This window comes from Pseudopodoces humilis, chromosome 3, assembly GCF_049639895.1.
Source record: "Pseudopodoces humilis isolate 2021_Gansu_Grassland_sample_001 chromosome 3, ASM4963989v1, whole genome shotgun sequence".
Classification (NCBI taxonomy): Eukaryota; Metazoa; Chordata; class Aves; order Passeriformes; family Paridae; genus Pseudopodoces; species Pseudopodoces humilis.
Window position 1 is genome coordinate 20,745,902 of NC_142202.1, and position 27,630 is coordinate 20,773,531.

The following is a 27,630-nucleotide window of genomic DNA, read 5'->3' on the forward strand; positions in this document are numbered from 1 at the left end:
CCTTTAAGGCAGACCTAAGATTCAACATTAATTCCCTGTTTATAAAATATTTGCTGAGGAGGGCAAACCCTTCTCCCAGCTGACTTTCTTCAGTGAATGGGGAGCTTGTTCTCTATGTGTTGGTTATTGAAAGCTGAGCTCTTTGTGCCAGATATTTTAAGAAACTGTTGATACTTAGATCTAATCTATTACATTATACTGTGCTTTTAGACCAGAAAGTGAATGTGCTTTCACGTGTGTGGTTGGGCAGTACATATGTAGCAACTCTAAGAAATAGTGTTGCATAACTATAAATACAGTGTAGGTTACTTTCAGACTGTATTCTTGCTTTACTGTGTTTTGAAGGCAGTGGCTGTGATGGTTAGAAATGTTGCAACAGCAATGTCTTGGCATTGGGCAGATTCACACTGATATCTGATCGTAAGGAAATAATACTAATTTTATGCTCTGGGGTTTAGTCACATGCACTAGCATATTGCTTTCCTGATGGGACCTATTTCTACATTCAGTTTTAGTAGAGCAGATAGTTTTGGACAAATCTAGCCTTTTTTTATTTGGCCCTTTTAAATGGAAGCAAAGATTACATTCTGAGGTTCTGTTCTTTGTGTATAGTAATGATACATCATTTACACAAGGTGAGGGAGCTTTCTCTCTGGTCTTAGGTAGTCCAGGTTGAATCCTTCCATGCAGTTATGGCAGTGGAGGCATTTGCACTTGGGAAAAAGTACTCTGGATCTCCTTTTCTTGTCCACCTGGGCATCTGTGCTGTTGGAAACACTGGCTGAACCTGTATGTTGGATAAGCAATGTGGATGGCTTTTACCATGGTTGATAGCTGTAAGTGATTCAGATTTTTTAAAAAAAAAAAATTCTGCAACTGGATACAATGTAGCAATTTTATTGTCCATGCTTGTGATTTTTAGTATGTTAGGATTGGCCCTAAACTTTGAAGATCTTGAAATGAGGCAATGATATGAATTTCAATCTGTTTTTTTTTTGTACATGTTCAGAACAAAACTCAATTAATAAATTTACTAAATTAGTAACGGGCAAGTAAAGAAGGGCATGAAAGTTACGATTCCAAATATTTTATAGCTCTCAAAAAACAGAAGGAAAAAGAATACCTAGCTTTACCAAACAGAAATATCATTCTTCAATAATAGTATGGCTTTGAGGGAGCTGATGTGTGGCCTGTGAAACTTCAAAGATGACAGTACATTAATCATGCATTCATTTCAATAGTGTATAAGGAAACAGATGGATAGAAAATGTGGGTATGTGCAGCAGGACAGAAGAGGATTCACTGAATCACAGAATCTCTCAAGTTGAAAGGGGCCCGTAACAATCACTGAGCCCAGCTCCCTGTTCCTGGTAGGAATTTACCTAAAACTGAATCATATGATTTAAAGCATCGTTCAGATGCTTCTGGAGCACCATCAGGCTGTCACTTCCCTGGAGAGGCTGTTCTAGTGACTGACCACCCTATATGTGAAGAATCTTTTCCTCATATCCAGTCTGAACTTGGAATCACAGAAGAGTCATAGAATAGTTTGGGTTAGAAGTGACCTGTAGAGGTCATATCTAGTCCAACCTACCTTCAATGAGTAGGGACTAGGTGAGGGTGCCCAGAGCTTCATCCAACCTGATCTTAAATGTTTCCAGGATGGGGGAGCCATCACCTCTGGGCGACCTCTTCCAGGGCTTCACCACTCTCACTGTAAATAATTTCTTCATTATGTCTAGACTAAATGTACCCTTGTTTGGCTTAAAAACGTTGCCCCATGTCTTATCATAACAGGCCCTGCTTGGTCCCTGTTTTACAGTCCCAGTGTAAGTACTTCCCCTAAGGCAGCTTCATCCCGTTTCCTTGTGTCCTATTCCTGGTCACCAGAGGAAGTGACTGTTTATGATTAGGACACAACTGCAAACCACTGTGTTAAAAATGTGTCTTGATTACATAGACACATTTTTAATTCACACATTTAATTCTAGAAAGAAGAGCTGAGGGCCCATGAGACTGAATCTAGTACTTGAGACATTTTATAATCCTTAAAGAGAAGGAAATACATTAAACATTTTGAAACTTGCTTTGAAGGTCTAACCAGCTTCTGTTGGCAGGAAAAACGGTTTTTCTGCCTTCCTTCATGGAAACAAAAACAAGTTGAGTGGCCTATATATTTATTTTGTGATATCTGACAGTTGAAATGGTGCTGAGGCTAGAAATCTGGGCTTCTGCTTTCATCAGTGAGGAGCTTGCTTTGTGTATGGAGCTGTGTTTGGATGAGTCACACCGACTGCTTTTGTTTCTCAGCCTCTGAGGAAGCTGTCCTAACTGCTGCTTGGTGATAAGCACTTGTGTTAGGTGGATCACTGTGATAACCTGGAGTTGTCTTCCATTTAAATCCAGCTTTTCTTGCTCTTTGGCTATCTCCTGTTAGATTTCCCAGTGCCACACAGACACACCTTTGCACGTACAGCATCTGTAGCTGTACTACTAGCAGTACCCATTCCGTGTGTGTATTTACAGAAAATGTGTTGAAGGTCTACTTGTATGTTCTGAACATGTCCATTTTTCTTGTTTTTTGTTAGTAGCCATTTATCTTAAATAGTGCTGAAAGGTGATTTCAAATCTTGCTGTAATTGGCAGCAGAACCTCATGGGAACTACAACTTAGCCTTTGGAATGAAGTGGAGAATTGTGTCCTGCTTTCTTTGAACTGCAATGTCTTAAGGCAAGAGGATGAGTGTATGGAGAGTAAGCCTCTGTTTATGCGTGTGTTGAAAATTGTATTTAACAACATGGCCTTGCTAGATCTACTTACACTTGTAAACTCTACAGGAAACCTTCACCTCAAACTCCTCTTGAGGACTTGTGTCGGGCCTAAGACAGGATGCAGAGATACAAAGAACAGACCTTGTTTCATTATAGTTTAATTTCTAAATAGAAATAATATTCTGCAGACTGGAAATTCAAGTCCAATGTTTCCTGACTGGTAGGAGTGTGCTGCCATCACCATGATGGACTGGGAGTTCCCATCCCCAAACTGGGAGGTTTCTGTAAACTTAATGAAAAAGTCCCTACTGCTGGAACAATTCTCAATAGAATCAGTTACGATAGATTTTGCTCCCTGAAGGTTCTTAGTGTTTAAACCATTAAACCAGACAGATCCAAATAAAAGCAAATTGAGGGATTTAGAAAAGAATATGATTGCTTCAATGATTTGCATTAAAGGAGAAAGGATAAAAAAAGTAGAAAAGGGGAAAACACTTGTCATCCCTATCTGCTTGAGTCACAGAAGTGCCCATCAGCATTTTTGCATCTCCTCAAATAAAGATGAAAAGGATTGTCCTGGGTTGATTCCTCTAGTTGAGGAATTGAGCTGCTCACTGCCTTTGTCATTTAGACTCTTGCAAACTGCTTGGCTGCCCTTCTTTTCCCCTCCAGGTGTAGCAGCACTGTGTGTGACTGCAGAGGGAGGTTTCCCACTCATTGAGGAGCGCTGTGCATGGGGTGGGCGTTCTGGTGCACCTCACGCACCGGCATGTGCTTCGGACTTGTCTCCCAGGGTAGTTTAAGACACTGGTTTGGACAGATGACTGCATTACCTAGGCTAGGGCTGGTACTTTCCTGTTTGTCCTCTCATATGATGCAGTAACAGGGACTTAGCAGTTTCTCCTCAGAGAAGTGCAGACTGCTAGGGGATGTACTCCTTAAACTCTTTATGACATAGGCCAATCAGCCTCAGTCATGCTGCTACTCCTGGTGAAGCCTGAAAGAGAGAAGGTTGCTTTAGACTTCCTGTGTAATCAGTGAGAAGAAATGGGCATTTCCACAGCATGATTCAGGATTCCTCTGTTGTGCATCACTTTCTGCAGGTGATTCATTCTCTCTTTCTGACTGTGTGTTTTGAAAAGGGAACTGTGGATCATTGGTCTTCTATTTAGAAGTCTCAGATAGATATCTGTAATTTTTCTACAGCATCAAGTCACTAGCAGCAGCATGTGAGCAAACAGATGTATGGGTTTTGATTTGGATTTCTATCAGCTTTTTAAATTTTGAGAATTCAATAGGCAGTGGAAAGCTTGATTATGGTAGCACTGCCAGTCTTCAATTAAATTTATTCAATTTTGAAGTCTGTACTGCAGGCTGGAGCAAACTTTTTCTTCTCTTTTCTTACAGCTGAGACACAGGTCATGAAAATTTAGTTCTAAACTTACCTTTTTCAGGGATCTAAATACGTTTTAATTTTTTTTTTTTTTTGCATTGCTGGCAGGGTATAGCACTAAAGGATCTGCAATTGGATGTCAGTACAACCCTGAATTCTTCAAATGTGTTTAAAAGAAGCATTTGTGTGGAGGCCCTTATGCAGCTGAGAATCTCAACAAGAATTTGGCAGAAATCTTAGTGTTGGAAGATGGCAGATTCCTGTGCAGTGAGATGTTTACTGGTTCACTGTTTTATCTTTGGCAGCTGCTTTTGCACTTGATATCTTCAGCTGTTTTTGAAGCTTTTACAAAGAATAATTATTCATTTCATTAAATGGATCTATTTTACCCACCCAACAGGGCACTGATTCACATATTTCCCTGGCAACATCCCGCCGTTATCAGAGCTGTGTTCACTTTTGCAGGGCTGCGTTCACTGGGATGTTACAACTTCCTGGGCCGTGGTTTTGTTGCATGATTTACTGAGGTGTGGAGTGACTGTTTTCAATTATTCCTTTGGAAACACTGGGGTCTCTGGGAGATGGAAGCAACCTGAGTTTTCCTGTTTTCTGCTGGCAGTGATGCTAATCTAGATGTTTCAACAGTCTTTTCACAGGAATATAAGGTGTTGTGCTGACGACCTATAGATAGATAGGCAGCAACTTCATTGTGTCACATTTCAAGCAGTGTTTTCTTATTGCCAGGAGAGATTACTGTAAAAGGCAGTAGCCAATGGACTGGATTTTAACTCTCCATCAGGTAAAATTACACTAAATCAATAGAGGTTTCTCAGACATTGATTATGTGAGATTGGGATACTACATAAAGGTTTTACTGACAGGATTTTGTAAATGAGCTCTATAAATTCATGAACAAAGTTTCACTGCAGGCTCACCAGAACTTTTTTTTGGTGTTTGTTCTGTTAAGCTCAGGCTAAGTGCACGTTCTTCTCTAAGTTTGAACGTGTTCACTTGCTCTTTGAATAAAGTAACACCTGAATACACTTGCATGCTGCTTTGCACCCACAAAGCAATTATTTTGTGATGTGCTTCTGGATGCTTACATATGCATGCCAGTTGTTCACTGGTATATGTGCTCACTCAGTTCAGCTTTTGCCTCAGTGCACAGCAGAACACACTACATTTAGTCAGAAAAACATGGTGGACTTGAGTAATTCTAGAGTTTAGAGCTGTATGGAAGGAGAATATTTAAAATATATATTGAAAAATGAAATGGGGCTTATGGGGTGTATATACATTATATTTTATTGTTACAACTGACACAATGAGGGGAAGAGAATGGAGCAATGAGAACTCTTCATGGTTGTTTTGGGTCCGAAGAATAGTTATGCCTGTACTTAAGCACCATTAAAAAAAAAAAAAAAAAAAGAAAGAAAGAAAGAAAAAAGGTTATCTATTTATTTTCAGTATTGCATAGTATGAGCTTGAGTATACATTTGTTCTAGTTAACTCACCACATTTTTTTAGCATGATATTCTAACCTGCTTGGCCATTAACCTGGCTGGCTACCAGGAGAATTTTCAAACTGTTGACTCATATTGCTTCCATATGTAGCTTAAACCACCTTAGATACAGCTTGAAGGTTAGCTGCCTTGTTTTCCAGGGCAAGGAGCAGCATATTTTGAACTGAGTCAACACATATTAACAAAGGAAGTAAATATAAGCTATTATTTTTGGGGTCTAATCTCATTTTTGCCAAAATCTAGTTCCAATTCAGGAAAGACCAGCAGGGGTTTTTTGTACTCCTCTTTCCCACGAGGTTAAGCAGTCTTCAGCATACATAGCCACATAGCTTATCTTTGCACTTTTACATCTTTGTGAGGATGAGTCCTTATGGCTGCCATCTCAGGATTTTTTTTTTTGTGTGTGCTTTTATTTTATTTTTTTGTTTTGTTTTGTTTTGTTTTATTCCATCTGTGGATCTGGGTGCATGTGTTGCTCTGTGTGTGGGGGACCTGCTGTTGTGAGGATGTGACTAACCAAGTGGGCAATGACACACCGGCTGCATGCCATGGCACCTCCGTGAGCACCTGAGGTAGGTGGTGCCTGTATGTGGTTGTAGCTCCTGTTCTTAACTGGGGCCTGTGTTGTCTGTCAGGCACCAAAGGACAGGTGCTGGCTGGGAGATTATCCAAAATCCTGCATCAGAGCAGTAGCTGCCTCTGGGACACACAGTTCAGGGTGAGGAGGAAGACCCCTGGGACCCTATAAGGGAACAGGGAAGACCGTGTTCAGAGGAAGGTGAAGGTAACAGTTGTGGGAGATGTTGTGGGTTTGCACTCAAAAAAAACCCAACCACGTTGTGAAAAGTATGTGGCATTGCTGTAATTCTCCTACCAGACACAGTCATACCTTTTTTTTTTCCTTTTTGTGATCAAAGAAAGATGAGGTTAAAATGAAGAAATTGTTTCCTAAGCTGTAACCTTTGGATCTCTGTAGCCAAATCCGAGTGCTCTGCTCAGTTCAGGAGCTATGAGCACATAACTGAGCATGTTTTCAAGCCTAGGCTGAACAATAGACTGAACAATAACACTATTAGCATGTGTTTAAAACCTAAACCAAATGGATACATGGCTTTTTTCAAAAACAGACTCTTTGCTCCCAAACTTTTTATTCTAGTGTTTCTGTGTAATATTTATACTTGCATTGAATGGTTTTTTTTTTCAGTTAGTAATGCTAAGATAGAGATTTATTTACATTGTATGATTTTGTTTTGCTTTACTTTTTGCAATCCCACTCCAGCCTTTATAAAGATGAATGCTATGGTGGTGTGACCAGGGTTTGCTGGACTCCAGTTGACTTGAATTTGCAGAAACCAAACTTAATGTTTTCTAAGTGAAAAGGTCCAGAAGATGAAAGAATATGGATTCCCCTGTTTTGTTTTGGTTTTTTTTTTGTTCTAAAAGATATGTTGAAGTTTTGTGCTGTATAATTCTTTAGGTATTTGGATTAACTCTGATAAAATTATAGGTGGTTGTAAGGGAGTTTATTGTGCTTAAAAATTATAATGGGGCTCCCTGTAATTTGTTATAATTAATTCAATAGTTCAAGAGCAGAAAATCAAGATCAGGTTGTGGCATGCCTTCCTTTCTTGCAAAAGCATGCCATTACTGGCCTTTTTATTTAAAGTTTCACTTTGTGTTTGTGGGTTTATTTGAACTTGGAGTATGCAAAAGTCTTCATACACCCTTAAAAAACCCCTACAACTACAGAGGATGGACCTGTTGTGGTTGTGGGGGTGGGGGGGGTCAGGCCTGTTTAAATATAGAGAAATTGGTGGATACTGTGGAGCTGCATCTGGTGGCTAAGCCTCTCATGGAAGGAGTGCGTGTTTTGGAAGGCTTGTGTCATGTCTGCAGGCTGCAACAGGGCCTGGGTATTTGTCTGTACTTGTGGCCCATCAGAAATGGCAGGAAAAGAAAACCACTGGCAGAGCACCTCTTTCCTATGCAAGTTCCCTCTTTTGCTGCCAGTGTGAAGGCTGAGTGTGACACTGGTGTCTCCTGGCTCATTGCTGAGGGCTTCACTGACCATCCCTTGAACTCTGAGCAACAAAGAGCCACAGCACTTTGAGGTCAGGCTACACTGGGAGCATATACTGCTTATATGGAAGAGGTTATAGAGCCTGTGTTACTTTCCTAAACAGTCAATGTCCATTTTTAATACAAACATACTTTTCTTTAAGTGCTCTATTTTTCTGCAGAAATCTGTTGTTATTGACTAATTAATGCCAGAATAGAAACCTTATTGCCTCTTAAAATACTTTGCATTTACTTCTGAAATCATGTGTCATCTGTGCAAAGAACTGGAGGAGGTGGAGATCTGGAATTTTAATTTTCTTTTGGGGAATGCACACAAATGAGCAACATTTCAGTAGTCAACTGTTGAAATGGAGGTGGTAAAAGCCAACAAAACAGGGTACAATTCTCATCATGCTGTCTTAGCTGTGCAAAGGTTTTCCTGTTCTTGTGTCCTTAGCCAGGAGCTGACTGTGGAGCTGGCCCTTAACCTTTGGAAGACATTGGCCTTTGGTAAGAACTTCACTGGTCAGCTGTGGTAGCTGGCCTTTCACTGTGTGCCTCATTGCAGCTCACCAAGCAAGCCAGGCATCCAGGCTCTGTGTCATTTGTCCTTGTCTCACAACCTGCACATCAAAATAAATGGAAAGTGACCATCACTGTGAAGTTAGTCTGTTGTAGCCAAATCCCCTCTTTTCCCCTTCAACTATAATTTAAAGAGAGAGGCTGAGTGATCTGAAAGTAGGTGATACGAACAGTGTTTTGAGCTGTTCTCCTTTCAGTCAAATGTGTGAATATGATGCTATCCCAGCATTGTTCTGTCTCATTAGGAAGGGGAATGACACAAATCTTTCCATGTATTTATTTTGCTTTTGGTGTCAGTCATGTTTTCCATCCAGCTGCTGGAGGAGACCGGGATGTAGGCAGTTGGATGCTGCTTTTGAACAGACTCATTTCTCAGTTACCCGAAGCTAGCCTTGACCTACCCTCTAAGGCTGCTATGATCAAAGAGCTCTTACCCTGGAAGATTTTATGACTTTGTTTTTACTCTTGGCATTGACAGTTTGAGCTTCTGAAGCATGTGTGACAAAGGCTCTTTCGTCTCCTTCGCTCCTTTTTGCTGGCAAGTCTGCTGATCTTCCTGAAGGTCTGTGACAGGGTGTGGTAGACTCATTCTCAATAATACCCTTCCAAAAATATTACCCTTCTATTAGTGGAAACACTGTCATTGCTTTTTATATTCTAACACAAATCCCAGATAAGTAGCTGTTGTCTAGTACTGCGAAACACCAGACTTTTCTGGGAGAGAAGTTGATGAAATTCAAAAGGAGTGAACTAGGGATGTTCTGCTTATCAACACCATCTAAGTTTTTAAAGTGGCAAATACAAGGCATTAGCTGTGTGTTACTGACAATGACATCATGGATCTATGTATCTCTTTTTTTTTTTTTTTTTTTCGAAAGTGCCTTTAGATTAAGATGTGGTGATTGAATCCTTGCCTCCAAACTGTGTTTCAGCATGCTCAGGCTCAGAAATCATTACACCATCTTTGCCAATATACTGATCTTGCATTTGAAAAGACCAGTTTTGTCTGCCTTCCTTACCATATAAAATCCAGGCCAAGTTTGCAGGTCAGATTTGTTGCAGTATATTGAGTGACCCACATCAAATAAGCAGCATCCAGTAAGCGATACTCTGGATTGAGACTTGGGAACAAAACCTAGATCTCCCAAATCTGCCTTGGATTCCTGCCCAAGTTTACATGAGTAGCTTCACTAGCCTCAGATACTCTATGAAATTAGGCTAATGATCATTAATACATTAAAGCATGTTTTTCTCAGAAAAGGTATCAGTAAGAGTTGAATAGTAATATGATTGTCTTAAATATGTAATAAATAAATAGAAATCACTTTTTGGTCATTATCAGTGAATTCCTTTGGATGCCCTGGATAGCCAAGTCATTGGCTCTTCTACATCAGAGGCTGATGAAATATGTCCTAAAAATAAAAAATGGGCTTCTATCTCAAATGTAGCATATAGGTATCTCTGGAATCCGGTAGCTAAATAGTATAAAAGCCAAAATTATGGCAGGTTTTCAGGTGTCAGGTGAACAATAGACACATCAATATCAAAGCTGGTGCTTAAAATAATTTTAGTAAATGATAAAAGACCTCTGTTCTGGAGAAACCGCTTCCCCTGTGGGCACAATATTGCATAAGCATACATTGCAGCATCTCTCCTCAGAAATACATTACCCTACTAAGATAATCTCAAATGAGCTGACTCGGACTGTTGTTGTGACTCAATGAGACTTTTATTGTGTTCCTAATTTTAGAAGATTATATTGCAGTCTAATTGGAATTTTTTTTTTGAAGTTGGAAAGGAGCTGAAGTTCTTGAGGTAAACCACTGGTGGACCAGTCTGTTTCTCCTTTGAGTCTTAAAGGTTTCTTCTTTTGGAGGTATGAAATGGTAAAGCAATTCTCTTTTCCTCCAGAGAAGTTAAGTTACATAGCTTTGCAGTTATCCAATAGATAGGCTTGGTGCCAAAATGGTACCTAATGAGTTATAAAAAAGTTAGTCATGCCAGTAATTGCATCATTAGAAACGATTGTAAAGGAGTTGTACCTCTTGGGTAACTAATACAAGTTTTGTAGTGCTTTGTTTATTTTCAGATACACTAAAGGTAAATATTTATTGGTATTGAAACTGTGATGTATTTATACTGGCTTAAAAATTCCAAATAAAGCAAGCTGATTAAAAAAAAAAAAAAAAGCAAAGCTTTTTAAGTGTTTCCTGCTGCACTGGAGGTACAAACCCTCCCTGATGTACAGACAAGGAAAGAAAAACCAGAGAAAAATAACAAAAATCCAGACAGGTAACATTGCAGTATTCAAACTGTACTAAACCTTACTCAATACTGTCACCTTTTTATATAAAATATACATTTAGATTGTAAATCCCTGGGACAAAAATAATTTTTTGTTCTTTTCCTTTACATTTCCTAGTAGAGTTTGATGGTGCTTGATTACTAAGGCTAGTGGATCTGATAATATTGAGTAATTATTAAGGTAAGGAAGTATTTGCCTTGTGGTTCTTTGTGGAAGTCACTAGTAAGAAAATCCTGAAGATGCAGTGCAATTATTCTGCAAACCTAACCCGTATTCTTACTTTCGTAAACTATCCTTTAATTTCTCTACAATTACCTCACTTCTTGTGTTGGTCAGGCCAGGTTCTGTGTGGCTTGTGATATCTGAAATGTTGTTTGTTGAGGAGAATGGAAATCAGTGAAATTGAGTTATTTTCTGTGTGTATCAAATAGCAGCAGGGGTTTTACATCAGATAAACAGTGGCGATGGAAAGGTGCAATGAATTCAGTGACACTACACAAACACCCACTTTCTTTTTTGAAGTGACAGAACAAATGTGAATCCTGGTCCTGGGAGAGGTCCATGCAGAATTGAGCAAAAGGAGTTTCCCTGCATTTTATGCAGCTGCAGCAGAGTTTGAATCTGGCTGTTGCAATTAAATTTTAAAACAGTACCCTTATCTCCTGCTTATTAATACTATTAGGTTTTGGTGGGCTTTTTTTCCTTTTATAGTATGGAGTGCCAAAATACAGATATTTATTCTGGACTTGAGATGTTGTCTCATCCAGCTACAGCTTCTTTACTCTATAAAAATGTGCTTTTTGATGCAATACAAGTAAATATACTTTCAATGTTTTGTGTGTTGGCTAAATAGAGTTGTGGGAAATTATATCCTTATAATGATGGCTTTGTTCAGACTTGTTGTCCACTCCCATTCCCCTTGGAATTAGCTACAGGCTGGCAAACTTAGTAGCCTTTATTATATTAAATACACAATGGCTCTGCCTAGTAATGTTTAACCCAAAGTGAGCAATGAAGGTGAGAGATTTCAGCTCTAGTCTCACTCAGCTGCGGTGGTGTCTTTGTTGCCCTGCAGTCGTCTAGTATGCCAGAATGGCTTTGTGATTAAAGCTTTGTAAATCTTAATTTTAAATTTTTTGTCTTTTATTATTTGGGGTTGCAGATTGCAAACTTGCTCTTGTTCACTTTCCATATGCTTTCCCAACTGAACCACTTAATAGAAGGCTTATGAAATGCATGTTTTTGTCTGCTGTCCTGGAACAGCTTTCCTCGGTGAATCTATAGCTGAAACATTTTAAAAAAATGTTTGATTTCCCTCAAATTATAGATCTACTTTTGCAATCCAAGCGAACAAAGAGCATTCTCAGATAGCATAGTGGTATAATAACAGCATTTAATTTAATTTAATTTCAGATGGAGGAGCCTCAAATCCCTGACAGAACGTGGGCCAATTGCTCCTCTCCGTTGGCTGGGCAGGGAGCCTGACCACAGTTTTGCAGCATGGCTGAGCCATGAATCTGTGGCTGGTGGAGTTATTAGAGCCTTCTAGTGGAGCTTCCTCCGGGGTATCCTCCTCCTCTGCCTTGACACTAGAATTAGCCACCCCAGTCCATGCCTGGGGACAGATGTCTCAGTTCATGCTCTGTTTGGACACCATGAAAGGACAAGTCAGGGGACTCTTTAGGTGGATGTCACTTGTCACTATCAGTCCAGGGGTAAAGGGGAAGCAGGTACCAACCACAGGTTTCTGCCTCAATCTTCAGATTATCTTGGCAATTCCACTGAGACAGGTGCCAGAGCCACAGTGGTGATTGCATTTCAGTGGGTTTGCTTGTGAGAAGTGACAACTTTCTCCATGAGATTTTTTCCTGACAGATACACTAGTTAATGTCAGAGCACTAATTATATACATCCCTTAAACTCTTACTGCATGTCAATCTACAATATATAATAAATCCTAAACTCATGAGATGATCTTTAAGGTCCATTCCAACCCAACCCATTCTATGATTTGATAATGTTGTAGAATATTCCTAGTAAGATTTTAAAATGTGACCCCTTCCTGACAATCAGGTGAAACACCTGTAAATAGACATCTTTCTCAGATAGTGGGTGCTGTCTGCTGTCTTTGTGAGTGTGTAACTGTGGGAGTGAGTGTGAGTGTGTAACAGTGTGTGTGCATGTGTGTACTCTTTATTTGCCCTAACATTTTTAACAACTGTCTAGGTCTTAACTTTTTTTTTTTTTTTTTTTTTTTTGTTTTTTTGTTTTAATTTTGGCAGCTCTAAGTCAAAGACAGTGTTGGGGGAAAGTTGTGGAGACAGCTCTTGAGAATTCCACATTGTCCAAGGCAGACACTAAGCAATGTTTCCTTCCTTACTTTCACCATATTCCAATGGCAAGTCAAATGGCAACTCAAACCTCACAGCAATGTTTCTTTTAAAAACCTAGGCCATGATATTTGATACTACAGTAACTGCACTGGCATTGTGTTTTGTTGATGCTTACCTAAGTAATTCTTCCAGTGATTTGTCTGTAGTTGTGTGGACATTGTGGTTGAGATCATGGCTTCACAACAGCTGGTGACATTCTTGACTTTTGTACAGCTAGGATGTCACTATAAGATTTGACATTGGTTAAGTCTCATGTAGCCTCTTAACACTGTGTTTGTTTTAACAATAGCTCTATTTTTGTGGCAGAGGATTTTACTTTTCTTGTTGGACTAGAATATGTAGCTCATGTATATGTAGCGTGGACTCAAATAGCTGCTTTTGGGATTGCAAGTCTTGAAGACCAAATTCATCAAACACTTGCTCACCTGCATAATTGATAAAGCAGTTATGTTCTATGAAAAAATGCATATTTTCAGAGTTAGATTTTGGTCACTGCAAAGGAGTGGGAAGAAGCTGATTTGTCTCTTGGGATTGAACAAGTGTGAAACCTGGGGCTGAGGCACAGGGCTCAGGCTGAGAAGCCGTATGCCTTTCAGCCTGCCTCTCAATCAAATTTTAAAATCCCTTCAAGTTTTAATCTTCATTAGGCTGTGTGAAAGCCAAACCTGAGCATTTTAAATGAGATTATATTTTTCTTATATCTCAACACAAACAGTAACATTTGCAAGCATAGTTAAGGCAGAGCAGTTCCTGTTCTGTGGGTAATGTTGCATTTGTTTTCCCTTATGCTGGGACTGGGAAGGTTAGACTTGCACTCTAAAGCAAGGCCAGAACTGCTTCTTTGTCAAGAGGTTCAGAGGTAAGGTCAGATGTGGTGAGCTGGTTGTAGCTGAGCAGAGTTAGGAGTTTGCTGCCCACAGACCTTGACTGCTCTTCACTGTCTGCCTTGGAGAACTTGCAGTCTCTGGGAATGTGCTTGTGTACCAATTCTTTCTATCCCAGGTTCAATTATTTCTTATAATTATATACATTATTTCTTATTCTATTCTATATAAGTATGTATATATAATTTCTTATTCTTCTTCAAGCAATTATTTCTTAAATCCATGGCATTTTAAGAGGAGGCCCTTCAGTTTCAGGGGGCGAGCAGGCATGCAGCTGGAGGGTGCAGTAACCTCTGAACCGGTTTCAGCTGCAGCTAGGTTGCTGTATCTGCTCTCAGCCTGAAAAAGCCCATTTGTTGGGTTTTGAGGTTCTTAATTTGGCTCACCCAGGTGTGCCCAGGAGTTGGGAGCATGAGGCTGAGTGCACACCTGAACTGTCCTAGAAACTGTGTTTGCTTGGCTTGTGTGTCTTAGTCATCCTTACACATGAAAAATGCCAATTAAAAAACCTTTTATATGGGCCATAGTTTAAGGCAAATCAGCAGACCAAAGGGTATAGCTAAAATTCTTTCTTCAATAAAAATGGGGACAGTGAAGCAAAAACAATGGAAGCAATATGGAAAAGCCTCTTTTTGCATTGGGGATTGCATGGTCTTCAGTAACCTCTATAAAATTTACAAAAGAGGTAATCTTCGCAAATGCCCCTCTTCTTTGTGATCTGGGGAATGCAAATTGCAACCTTTTATTTTCCCTTTCATCCATCTGGAAGCACTGAAAAGGTAGGGATCATATTGATTTGTTGTGGTAATGTGGAGCTGCTGAAGCCAGGTACAGACCTGCTGTTCAACAGGCTGACCTGTTTGGGGTGATGTTTTCCTTCATTTCCACAATCTACTTTTTCTTTTTTTTGTTCCTTTTGTAGATATCAGTATTACCTACAGGTGAAAAAGGATGTTCTTGATGGGCGATTGATATCCTCATTCGAGCAGGGAATTCGACTGGCTGGTCTGGCAGTGCAAGGTAGGATGACCCCATAGCCTTTGTCCACGAATGGCTCTTTTGTTTTGTCCTTCATCTTGACTGGGCACTGAGGCCTTGTATGACTCCTACTCACAGAGGCTGGGTTTCCAGTTGATTCCAGAATGCATGGTGGACTGCCATGGATGAAACACTCACAGCCTCAGGGAGGGAATGAGGGACCACATCACAGTGCTCAATTTTCCTATTTCTTAAATTCATGCAAGTGAATCTCAACAAAACTCCAGTTCTTCCAGCTCTGACCATGGAGTACTTTGCAGTAATGAATTTGCTTCACGTTCTCTGGTTTGAAATGCAAATTACATCAAAGAGCATGGCAGCAGCTTTAATTTTGCCTTTAATTAAAAACTCATTTTGCTGTATAGAGCTACATGAAGTATGAAAGAACACATGACCGTAATTATTATGTGAGTTATAAGTTAATAATAAACTACTTCTTACAACATGATTTTTCTTCTGAGACTCCTAAGGACATCAATAAAAGTAGGATCATATAATGTGTATGTGCAGAGGAAGAAGCTCTGTATTTGGCTAAATTATGTTTCAGTCTATCCACAACTGACTATGAGAACTTGAGGTAGAGTTTCAGCAATGATGTTCTTTGTGTGCTCTCTGATGAGTGGGAAGGGGAAGTCTATACTTAAATAGCAAACACGAGGATCTGATTCTTGACAAAGGTTCAATGGAGAGAAATGCTTCTTTTTTTTAGAGCAGTAGAAGTGCTGGGTTTGTATCTTATGTCTTTGTTAAAAATTGAAGGGAAAATATTTCTTGTCAAATCTGGAAATGTTTGTCCAATAAAGGGATTTCCCTTTTGATCCCTAATATGATATGTATATGACTCCATAATGAATCCTTTAATTTAGGTACGTGAAGATTTTTCAGTGTGTAAGTTAGGTCTGAATAGAGACTGAATATGTTTCACTGTGTTTTTGGAGCTTTTTCCTAATTTTGAGAGTGAGTCAATCCTACTATTCCTGATGTTGCATTACTTCCTTTGTCCTTTGCATGTGATGCAACCAAAGGTATTCGAAATACTTGTTTCTTTTAAACTTGCAGACTCTGTTTCATGCCCATTTTGATTTCTTTCTGTTTATGTTAAAACATAACTCTGAGGTAGAAACAAAATGAAACTGCATTTTTGGCATCCTGCAATATGTGAAATTGTCTACAAGCTTTGAAAGGAATGTTTAGATAAAATGATTTATGGTGGGGATTTCCAGCTCCTATAATACGAGAATCTTGTAGATGGCGTTTGATCCTGTTCAATTAATATAAAATAAAACCTCCTGGCAAGATAATCTTTTGATATAAGCTGTTGTATATTTAGCAGATAGATAAATATAGGCATTGTTTGGGGTTTTTAAATGTAGTTTAGCCTTTAGGAAGCATTTCCAAAACTCCACAGTCTCAAGGACATTTAAACAAGAATCCTCAGCCTGACATATGAGTGAATATCAGCATGGAGATAAGTATCTTTTGGAGAGATGTAGAAGAAGCAGAAAAGTGAGTAGAAAGGTCTGTCAGTCAGTTAAACCAACACAGTGCCTGCACTGCTAGGTTGGCTGCAGAAGGAAAAACCTTCCCCCATGCTGGTTATTGACAATTTTTAATAAAATTGAGTACTGGATTTTAACCTTTATAGGCTGTAAAATTAGTATTTGTTCAACTGTGTAGAATTGTAGCAGAGTTAGGTTAAATTTTCTTTATTTTTGCCTGGTCAGGGTTGGAAAGAGTGGAGAGGCAAAAGTGTGCACAATTTTTAAAGAGGCTGAGCAATCCCAGCATTTTTTTGATAGCGGTATGAGTTCAAGAAGGCTACAGAAAAACAAACCCTTGTGCTCCTGATGGTTAAGCATCACAAATGGTCATCATATTAGGGATCAAAAGAAAGAAATTACTTTTTGGCTGTTACTTGATCTCTGGTAATAACACTATTATTTTCAGAACTCCATGTTAAAAGCAAAAATACAAGCAAAAGTCTTTGTGCTGGGCTGTGGCTTCAGAGAGAACTCGCCCACTTGAATTTAAGCATCTGCACAAAGGTTGAGTGTGGTCTTAACATGTGTGGAAAGTGCCAAAATGAGTAATTGTGTTGTTTTTTTCCAGCGGATTTTGGAGACTATAATCAGTTTGAATCTCATGACTTCCTCCGAGAATATGTCTTGTTTCCTATGGTGAGTTCCTTATCCCTCTCTTTTGTGGTCTTCTGTGAATAATTTCTCCATGACTCAGAGATGGCTTTGTTGATAACAGAGTAAAAGCACCAGTGCTAGACTAGTGGAAGCAAAATTTGCTCCCCAAAACTTGATTGCAGCTGAATTCTGTGTATTGGAATGTCAGCCCATTTTCAGTTCCTGTTGAGCCTCCTCTGGAAGTAGGAGCCCACAAAAGAAACAGACATCTTTGAATCAAGAAAGAATTTGCAGCTGTTTTGAAAGGTGTATATTAGCAGTACTGTGGTATCATCAACATGGCATATCAAGGGGATATAAGGGCTGCTGCTGCTGTTGTGTCACAGGACAAACCATGCAGCCATTCCTGAAGAGAATGTGGGTTTACATCAGCTGACTATTGCACGGAAGTGAAGCCTGAACCAGGTCTTCTCAAAATGTTCTCCAGGGAACATTCGCTGTCAATTTGGTTTGGAAACTAGCAAATAACTTGAATGCTTAGGGGAGGCGCTTAGATCGCTAATGATGTTGGAAATTTGGTGACAAATGCCAAGCACTTGCCATCTGTGACAGTGAGATTCTCTGGGAGGATGAATTAGAGAAGAAAAAACCCAAAAAAAAGCCTGTTGAAGCTAAGGCTGGCTTTGTCTTAGATGAAGAAGTCCATCAGCATGAGTATTGAGTGTAAGTGTCATAAATATGAAAGATCATGGAATTCTTTCTAACTGGAAAAAATATTTGGAAGCAGGGTGGGGTTCCCATGCTCTGAGTATAGCTGCCTGGAATTTTAAGCATCTGGTTTCCCTCTGCAATTAGTGGAGCGGTAGAGGGAGAATGATTCATCTCAGTGTAATTTGAAGGTTTGAGAAGCATTTCATCCCACTTACCCATGTTCTTTGTACAGGAACTGCAGTGGACAGCTCATCTTGAGTCCAAAAAGGTGACATCCATGTGGTGTCTTGAAGTGAAAGTGCGATTTTGAGCCACTAGATATTTCAATAGGATCTCAATCTCAATATGATCTCCTCAAATATGAGAAGGAGGAAGGGAACATACAGAGATCTGAATATGCTTTGTGTAGAATATACATATAAAATGTGGCTTCAGTATTAACCTTTCGCTAACAAACTTCTGTTACCTTCCCTATGGAACAGAATTTCTTTGGTTAGCCATTTTATCTGTTGAAAAGTAATTGATGATCTAGTTGATGGCTTATGGAGGCAGGCAAATGGGAAAGAAGATGGCTGAAAATATATATGGAGAAAAGTGTCAGGGCATCACTTTGTAAATGAACTTCTGCAAACTTCTTTCAATACAAAATGAATCATACAGTGGTTTGGGTTGGAAGAGGCTGTAAGGATCATCTAGTTTCAAGCCCCCTGTTGTGAGGAGGGACACCTCCTGCTAGACCAGGTTGCTCAATGCCCCATCCAACCTGGCCTTGAACATTGCCAGGGATATACTGGTACTATTTTTCTATTCAGAAATAAAATTAGGGGAGGTTTTAGGTCTCTAGATGAGCTTTCAGGTGGTTAATTTCTCTGGTTCAGCAATTTACTCTTTGGGCCCATCTCCCAGAACCTCTGTTTTTGTGTCAGCTGCCTCCATGGTGGTGTGATCAGCTCTCCTCTCTTGCATGTTTACCACTGCTTTGTAGTCTTTTGCCTTTCATCCATAGCAACTATTGCTAAATTTAAGATCAGCAGAGTGTCTGCTTCCTACATTTTCAGAAGCCTACTCTTAAATCAATAATTTCTCTAGACATTTTTTTAACTACTTCTCTTTGCTCTTTTGGGGAGGATAGATAACATAATAGTAAATCTTTCACTGCAAGTTCAGTAACAGTGGGTAAGTGCTGCAGATACAAATGAGTCCCTAAGCAAGTTGGAGAATTTGAGTGAATTTGGGGCATTTAAAAAGTCTCCACCAAGAACATTGCTATAAATTCATTAGTGAAGTGAGCTTGTGGATGAGGGAGGGGCAGCTGTGTTAGTGCTGTTTGATCTTGTGAGGCTACAACGTGTGTCAAATGGCATTTCTTCAGCAGTGAAAAGAACAAAGTTATGTACACAGTACACCCCACAGGTGTGTGGCTGTGCAGTGGCATGTACCATGCCATTTTTCATTAGCACGCTAACACTTTCACATTTTTTTGTGTCAGAAGCAAATATCAGAGGGGAGGGCCCCATTGAGCAAGAAGCAATGTATTTAAGTACATTACATCCAGCCTTAAGGCTTTCTTAAATAAAAGTAAGAACTTTGAGGTTTTGCAAGAAAGTTTTTCAGCTTCCTTTTTTTGGTCTTGAATTTATGAGTAGACTTCCTTTACTAACTTGCTCCCAATTATTTCAGAATTGTTTCTACCACATGTTATTAAATTTGGAGAGTACAAAGACTTCTGCTCAGAAATGTGTTGCAAGCATAAAGTAGGTTTTAATGCATATTTGAAAATGTAGAAAAGCTTTCAATTCCTTTAAAATGAGGAAGGGAGTACCTGTATGTTGCAGGACAAAAAAATACTCATTAATTCATTTTCCATGGTCCGTGTATTATTTTGGACTGTCTTTAAAAGGTATATATTATTTTGTAGATTCCCAAATTTTTTAAGGATTTGTTCAGTACTTATCCAGGAGAAGGTCCTTTATCTGTGCTCTATGTTCTGTTCTCTATTTTGGAATAATAAGGACCTTACCCCTACTTTTAACAGTATCTCTTTACTCACTCAAAAGAAGGTATAAAAAAAAAAAATCATAGTTTTGTGTTCTTCTCACGTATTTTTAGCATCCTATGCTTTGAATTTTCAATGCAGTCAGTGATAGGTTCTCTCTCTGTAACTACAAATCTTGAAACATCTGCTGTCATTATTTCTGTCTGCCATTTTATTGTCTCTCTCTTTGGTTGACTGGTTTTTGATGCTGCTTCATGTTCTTACAGGATTGGACCCAGGATGAAGCTGTCCTGGAGGAGCTGACTCAAAAGGTTGCTCAGGAACACCGAACTCACAGGTGAGCTTGACATGATAAAGTTTGTGCTATTTTTAAAAAAGAATTTATCATCATTCTATTACTTCCCTGCCACCCCATGCATTCCTGGCAGTATTTAACTAGCTTGTCTTCATGTTACTATTATGTTTTGTGTCACTGGATTTTTAATTAGTCTATCACAGAAGATTATCTGCCTCTGGTAAACACAAAATGGCTGAGGAACTTAATCCCAAATAAATGAGCATTTACACCCTTAGGTTTAATGAGCATGTGTAACGCTACTTGTGCTATGCAGTAGACTCCTTTCTCTTTTTGATTTCATTTAAATCCTGTTGGTGAAAGACCCTGTGACTTGATCGATGGCGATCCAAGGGCCTCTTTCAAGAGGAGGGGGATACAAATGCTCTCAGTGTAATGGAAATGAAAATAACAGGAACTGGGTTTGAAGCCTCAAGGAGAAGACACAGTATAGTGTTGCTAGTTAATGAGCTAGGAGTGTGTGCATTAGTGCTTCAGTAAAAAAACCTTCTTTGTGAGCAGGCGTCTTTCATGTTGTCCAGGTGTTTCAGTGGTGGAAGTGTTCAAACCTCTAGAGTGCTGTTATGGGAAAAATGGCAGTGCCCACATGTCATATGCAATAGGAATATTATGTGAAGGATGTTGCATTCCCCATTACATGAGAGAAAGTGGTTGTAAAAGGACAAATACCAGTCTCTAAGTCTAAGGCCGTTCTCAGTTTTGAGTTTCAATGCAAGCCTGGCCCTTTGATGCAACCAAAGGAATAGCTTCCAAGCCGGCCAGGAACAAGCCTGGTTCTGTTCTCTCCCTGCCATGGGCTGCTTGTGTGATCTTGGTTAACTCACAGACTTGAAAGGAAAGATTTCCCACCTGCTGTGCTCTATAGTGCTATTTCTGCAACACAAAGAGCAAATACTTCCCCTCACTTCGGCAGGTAGATCGTATTCCACCTCCCTTCTCCCGGGTATTTGTCTGGTTCCTATATTTCTGTTTGTAAGCTGTGGTAAGAAGGAGCAGAGGAGAAAAATTAATAGTGGTCTTCTTTTGGAGTAACCTGCAATCTATTTAGACCTGCTTTTGAGAATTGAAAACTGTTTGAATTCCTGAGCTGTGACAGGAGCATGTGTAGACACGTGTGTAAAAGTTTTCAGCTGGTTTGTTCTCACTTATGAAAGAGAATCTGTTCAACTTTTGGATTTAGTGCCTGTGTTTTTGAACATTCAACTTGAAAATGTAGGTCTTTCCTTTTAAGTCATTTTAAGAAGCTCCAGTGGCCTTGTATAATATTCAGGCAGATTAGCACCCCTATGGTTCAAGTTTTCCACCCAAAACTATCCACAACCTGATGGTTTATTAATGCCTGGAAAAGATTTGATGTGTGTGGAAGAAGCTGAGTAATGTGATCGCTTCTGTTTGTTCCTCCTGTCATTTGAACTGTGCTTTGTACCTTGTCTTAGTGACATTCAGTAAATTTTTCCCCCTTGCTGATAATGATCCTAATGTTGAAAGTTAGCTTTGTGTTGTGCATTTCTAGGCAGCATTTCCAAAGTGCCTTCTCAAGTGGTTTGTGAAACTTGCATTTTTTTTTGCTAGTATTTGTGTATGTGTGTAATATTGAACTGTTTGGTGACTTTTGTTAATCTAATTGCAGTGGCATTACAGCAGCAGAGGCTGAGCTAATGTACATCAATGAAGTGGAACGTCTGGATGGGTTTGGACAGGAAATTTTCCCTGTGAAGGTATGTTAGTATATATTATATAGGCACCTCTGAATCAAATGGTGTACAATTCTGCAGCAGCCTTTGGTCTGTGTGCAAGTCATGTTTGTCCAAAAGAGACAGGACTTGTTTAACTGCCCCAGAGGGTGAAATGACTGCTGGTAGTTTGAATGGACATTGCAGCATGAGGGTTACTTAGGCTCATAGCGCTACTTATCTTCCATGAAAATCCTTGTTACAGAAGAGGTTGCTATGTTCTAGAGTGTGCTCTCTTGGGAATAAGAGATGCTCCTTGCTTTCTTTCATGTCTGTGGGGGAGTGGCCAGGGCAAATGAATCTCAGCTCTGGTCAACTTTAACAGGATAGGAAAATGAGACCTTTTCATGTCTTTCTAAGTTGCTACAGACATTAACTTCACTTTTCCTTAATTTCCTTTATGTGCACACAAGTCTTCCATGCATTTTTAATAAGGGGAAATTTCACGGATTATTTTGCATTTGCAGTCACTTTCCCTTCACTAGAAGTCCCATTCTGCCATGTACTGTCTGGATGTGTGGCCTTATGGAGCATGTGCTGCTATGATAAAGTTGTGCTGAGAAACTGAAAACTGCTGTTCCTAACATGACCCATTTGTTTTTGCTAACCTACACAGTCACCCTAAGTGGTGGATTGTGAGTGGATTTCCTGCTATTTAAAGATAACTTGGAATTTGAAAACAAATGCAGACACACACACCAAACAAAACAAAACAAAACAATCTTCCTGCTGAAGTTAAAATTGATCCTTTGGTGCCAATCTCAGAATTGACCTGGGGGGAAGGAGCTAAATGGCAAAAAACTTTCAACCTGCCAAAAAAAATTTTGGAATGTTTATTGCTAATGAATGAAATTAAAGCTTTCCTCAAATTCATTTGGAATAATGCTGCACACCACTACAAAAGATTTCTGTGTTGGAAATGTCATTAGCTATTTTTGCACGTGTCAGTAAGGTAAGTATGAACAGTGGACTGGGTGCTCTGCAAAATGGCAGGACGCTGTTACCCTTGCATCAAGGAGCAGCATGCCGGCCGTGGAGACAAACAGAACTGCATTCAAAGGGGAAAATTAAAGGTTTCTCTTTTTTTCCTGGTAGAAAATGTTATTAGAAATATGTGTCTTTCTTTCCATGTGGGTATTTGTGTGTATACACACACACACATGTAGATATATGTATTTGTGTGTATACAAATAGATACATTTACCCCCACGCATTCCCAATCTTTTTGCCTTGTAAAACTCCCTCTGGCACAAGGCAGAAGAATGTGTTGTCCTCTAATCAGACTAAACTGCTGACTCTCAGCTTCTGGATGAATTGCCAGCCATGGTCTGTTTGCAAAGGGCCTAGCACTCAGTAGTTAAGCAGGTGCAGAGACTCCATCGTTGCCTTCTAAAGATCAAGCACAGCAAGGCCAGGAGAACTGCTCTGATCTGATTTATTAAAATGCAGAGGCACCTGATGATTTCTACAGTGTGTGCAGGCATAGTGCATTAACTTCTCTCATATCCTTTCTTCTACCCATGTTTTCTAGCCACACTCATGGTGTTAGCATGATTTCTATTTACCACTTTAAAGTGTGAATCAATTACTATACATGCAGCTGAAGGGGAACTGTTCTTGCTTGTTGATAAATGTAGAAAAACTGCTTTGTCCACAGTATTAAGCTTTTGTAGCCAAAAAAACCGAAAAGGTTTTTTTAAGGAAACTGCAAAATGGATCAGGAGCATGTGGTTTTCAAATAGGAGCCTACAAGGAGACCTGGGTAGGTGCAAAAGCAATATGACTTCTTAGTGTCCACTGTTTTTGCATTGTTTTTGTGTGGTGTGTGCAGTTGAATGTTTAACCCAACAACTGAAAATCAGTGGAGGATGTATCTGCATAGAGATGGAAGTACTTTTTGGGGTGACATGCTGTGAACTTCTATGTGGAGTACTTAAAGGAGGAAGTGTGAATGGTAAAGCTTTTGAGAGGGTTTCCATCTCCAGGTGTGGTGTTCTGAAATCTGTACATGTTTTAACAGATGTCTGGAGAAATAACCATGGCTGTGAAAGACAACTATTGCTTTTGGTATTCCTACGGTCTCTAGATAGCTGTAGTCACAAAGATAGGGGATGTGGGGTATTATACATAAATGCAAATTTATTTCATTTAGCCTTCTTGTGTTCTCACAATAAATCCACTTAAGTCCTAACTGCTCTGAAATAATGAAAATCAGGGTCCAGTCAATCAGCAAAATATAGGTTAGTCCTGCATCCACACTGAAGGGCTTCTCCTTGGTACTTCAGCATGCATTCCTATGAACCTATCGACCAGTTTCTTTATTAAATTAAATTTATTATCCTTTCTCTGCAGGATAACCATGGAAATGACATACACCTCGGTATTTTCTTCATGGGCATCTTCATAAAAAACAGAATTGGAAGGACGACTGTGATTTATAGGTAAAAACGAGGGTCTTTTGTATTTAAAATGAGTTTCTTTCCAGAGCTGTATGTGTGGGATTTTTTCCTTGCATGTGACTGTAATAGTGGCAATTCTCTAACTAAGAAGTAGTAACCTTGCTGTTTTCAGGATTGGTCTCTTGGCCCAAAGTGATTAGATAAAGAATAATTTCTGATGTCTGTGAATGGGTTGGATGGCAAGAAAGTTATAGTAGCCTGTCATGTATTTTGTTCTAGTTTACAAGGCTTTGATCCCTTTTCTTCTCTTGTCTTTATGTCTTCTTCTTTGATGCTTCTGAATGCAAATCTGTTAAACCTCACAGCTGGCAGCCTAAGAGCTCAACACTTCTGAGAATCTGGTTGCCACATTTAGGCACCCCACTAAAAAATGTTGAACTTTTTCGTTCTGTGATTTTGAAAGTCATGACTGTGTCACTCTATTGTTTCTTCTGCAGTTTATTTTGGCTAATAAGAATGACTTAGCTGTTAACTTGCTTTTGTGGGTTTGTTCTGTATGAAATGTTGCTAGAAATCTCCATGATTCCAGGGAGGATAGTTTTGCTCTTCCTTGCTATTCTTCCAGTGGGTATTTTTACTACTGTTGCTGTTTGGTTGAAGTTGATTTTTACTAATCCCTGTGATTAGAGTAGGAATTTTGTGCAGCCTAAAAGCTGTGTTTTTTGAGGTGCACTGATTTTCAGTCAGTAGCTAAGGCTTATATTGGACTTCAGATGGAAGTTTAGGGGGGGGATTGCCTTAAAAGAGCTTTCATTAGTCAGCTTAAAAAATGTTAGTGCTCCCTTTTCCCCCTAGCTGGTATTTTGCATATGTAATTTTAAGAAGGAATTAGATAATCCTTTAATTGGGCCGGGTGACAAAAGCATGAAGTTTCTTTACATGTAGAAATGAGAGTTGGTGCTGGGATTCTTACTCTTTGGAAATATGCACTGCAAGCCTCCTGCCATGACATGAAGAGGAATGTATGCTGCAAACAGAACAAACAAGTCCTTTCCATCCCCGTGGATTGCATGCAATGTACGCAAATGTCTGTCAGCTATTTGTAAGAAGATTATAATTCACATCTTGGGCAACCTGACAATTACTTGGGGAAAAAAAAAAAATTGCAAACATAAAGCCAAAGTATTAACATGGTATGCATAGCCTACATAACCACGTTGTCAACTTAACCTTCTTTAGCAATAATTGGCACTGAATGAAAGGTGGAAATAGCATTTATGGAGGAATGTCACTTAAAACAAAATAATTATATTACATGTGGCAAAAATCAGTCAGTTCCAAAATGCCACAGTTCAGTAAAATAGTTACCATTAAAGTATCTTCTATTGTGAGTCTTCAAATTCATGTTTTTAAAGAGAGCTTTTAACTCTCCTGCTTTGGGTTAAGAGCTGAACATCTTTTCACTTTTAATCAGAATATGATTTCCTTATTTTCCTAACCAGGTTTCTTCACCAAAATGTTACTGAAAACCTTTCCCATAAAACGAGACTGATGTTGACTAATGGATTCTGACTGTGTTTGTGAAATGTTTGAATGTATGTGTTGGCAAACTCCAATGCATTTTTTCACTCTGCAGGTGGAATGACATTGGGAATATTGCTCATAACAAGTCTTCAATTGTTCTAGAGTTGATCAACAAAGAAGAGAATGTACTCTTTCACACAGTAAGAAAAAGATCTGATCTGTGTCATTGTGAAAACTACTTATGTAAAAATAAACCTTTAAAATTCCACTTTTCCGAAGAGGTTCACTTGCATAACACCACCCCCCCTCACAGTTCATGTTGTACTTTATGCAGAAAGAAAAATTAACTTCATTTAGGTACTAATTTCTGTATTTTTTTTCAAGCGTCCTGAAATGTCCTATGTTGGGAAGTCTGCAAAAAAACTGAAGTGCTTTTTGAATGGCATAAATACAGCAGCATAAGCAGAGCTGGGCATGAGCTACCATGTGTGCACACACTGGAACTCAGAGGGCCATCATGCTGTTCTGTGCTATTTAAAATCAGTCCACATTTTCCTGAACCAAGACCAGTATCAAACTGGACCAGCAAGCTTGAGCCATTTTATGGCTGCTGTGCAACCCCCACTGTGCCTTGGCAGTGTGTAAATGCACACCACTGGGTTTCAGTAATCTTATGCCCTCAGTGCTCTTGAAACCACTAGATGTGCTCTTGGGAACCAAATTCTGTATATGGCACAACTTACAAAGCATTCCTGCACCTGTTTTTTTAAAAAAAAACTTTTGTCACTTCTTGGTAGGAATAACAAAATTAATTTTTTTCTTATTTTTTTTCTCACTTTTAAAGGATGATCTTGAAAATGCCAAGTATATTTCACGTCTGTTTGCATCAAGACACAAGTTTTACAAACAGAACAAAATCTGCACAGAGTGAGTACTCTTGCTTCACAGTTGTTTTCTGACACCTTGCTTTGGAATTGGTCTGAGTTTTGGCATGTCTGGTTTTGTTTGTTTATTGGGGTTTGGGTTTTTTTTTTTCCTAGTCACGTATGTCAGTTATTCTTTTCCCTTTTCCCTGTTTTTCCTGTTTTGTTTTAACCAACAGCAAGAACAGACAGTTGAGAATGAAATTTCATTCTGAGCCTTGTGAACTTTGATGCTCCCAAACTACAAAATCCTACAGGGAGTCTTGAATCAAAGGCCTTGGTGTCTGCTGTTGATAGCCCAGAATATTATCAGTCTAAACTGGTGTGAAAGGTGACATAGGTTATCATGTCAAAATGTGAGCTGTAGCAGCAGATGCACTGCCCATCCAGCAGCTAAGGGCACTGGAAAATGCAGGTTGTCATCTTCTAGTTGGGGCAGGATAATTTATCTGCCTCTTATGTGTGCTGAACGAGGGAGGACACCTGGGTGCATTAATACACGTAGCTGTACTGCCACAACACAGCAGAGATTGTAAATCTAAACCTGAAGTCTCCTTTAGGCTCTGGTTTGAGCACTTTCTTAGAAACTGGCCTTGAGCTAGTCTTCTCACACAGGTGGATTCCTTATAAATGAAGGAGGAATTCATTAGGCTTTACCTTTAATTCAAAGGTCTGTTTCTTAGCTGAGATGTTTCATTTACACCAGCACACATTTTCAGATTGAGATAAATTTGGCTTTCAAAAGGTTAGAGTTTTGAGAAGTTTTTGTAGTGTGCTGGGCGTGTATGGCAGAGAACATGAAATTCTTGCAAAACTTACCATGAAGAAGTCTCATCTCTATCAACAACACTAGCTAGAGCTGGACATCCCATCTGTTCAGCTGGGTAATGCCGTCTGTTGGAAAAGA

The 27,630-nt window shown here is 39.3% G+C and overlaps 1 protein-coding gene across 1 annotated transcript in view; it reads left to right on the top strand.

Annotated features, from left to right (window-relative positions):
• Positions 1-27,630, top strand: part of PTPN14 (protein tyrosine phosphatase non-receptor type 14) — a 110,911-nt gene that overhangs the window by 54,629 nt on the left and 28,652 nt on the right. Inside the window, exons 4-10 of the mRNA XM_005523337.3 lie at positions 14,832-14,929; positions 17,057-17,124; positions 20,056-20,126; positions 21,775-21,862; positions 24,230-24,318; positions 25,913-26,000; positions 26,645-26,727. Coding sequence (XP_005523394.1) covers positions 14,832-14,929; positions 17,057-17,124; positions 20,056-20,126; positions 21,775-21,862; positions 24,230-24,318; positions 25,913-26,000; positions 26,645-26,727 — 585 coding nt within the window. The remainder of the gene's footprint in view (positions 1-14,831; positions 14,930-17,056; positions 17,125-20,055; positions 20,127-21,774; positions 21,863-24,229; positions 24,319-25,912; positions 26,001-26,644; positions 26,728-27,630) is intronic.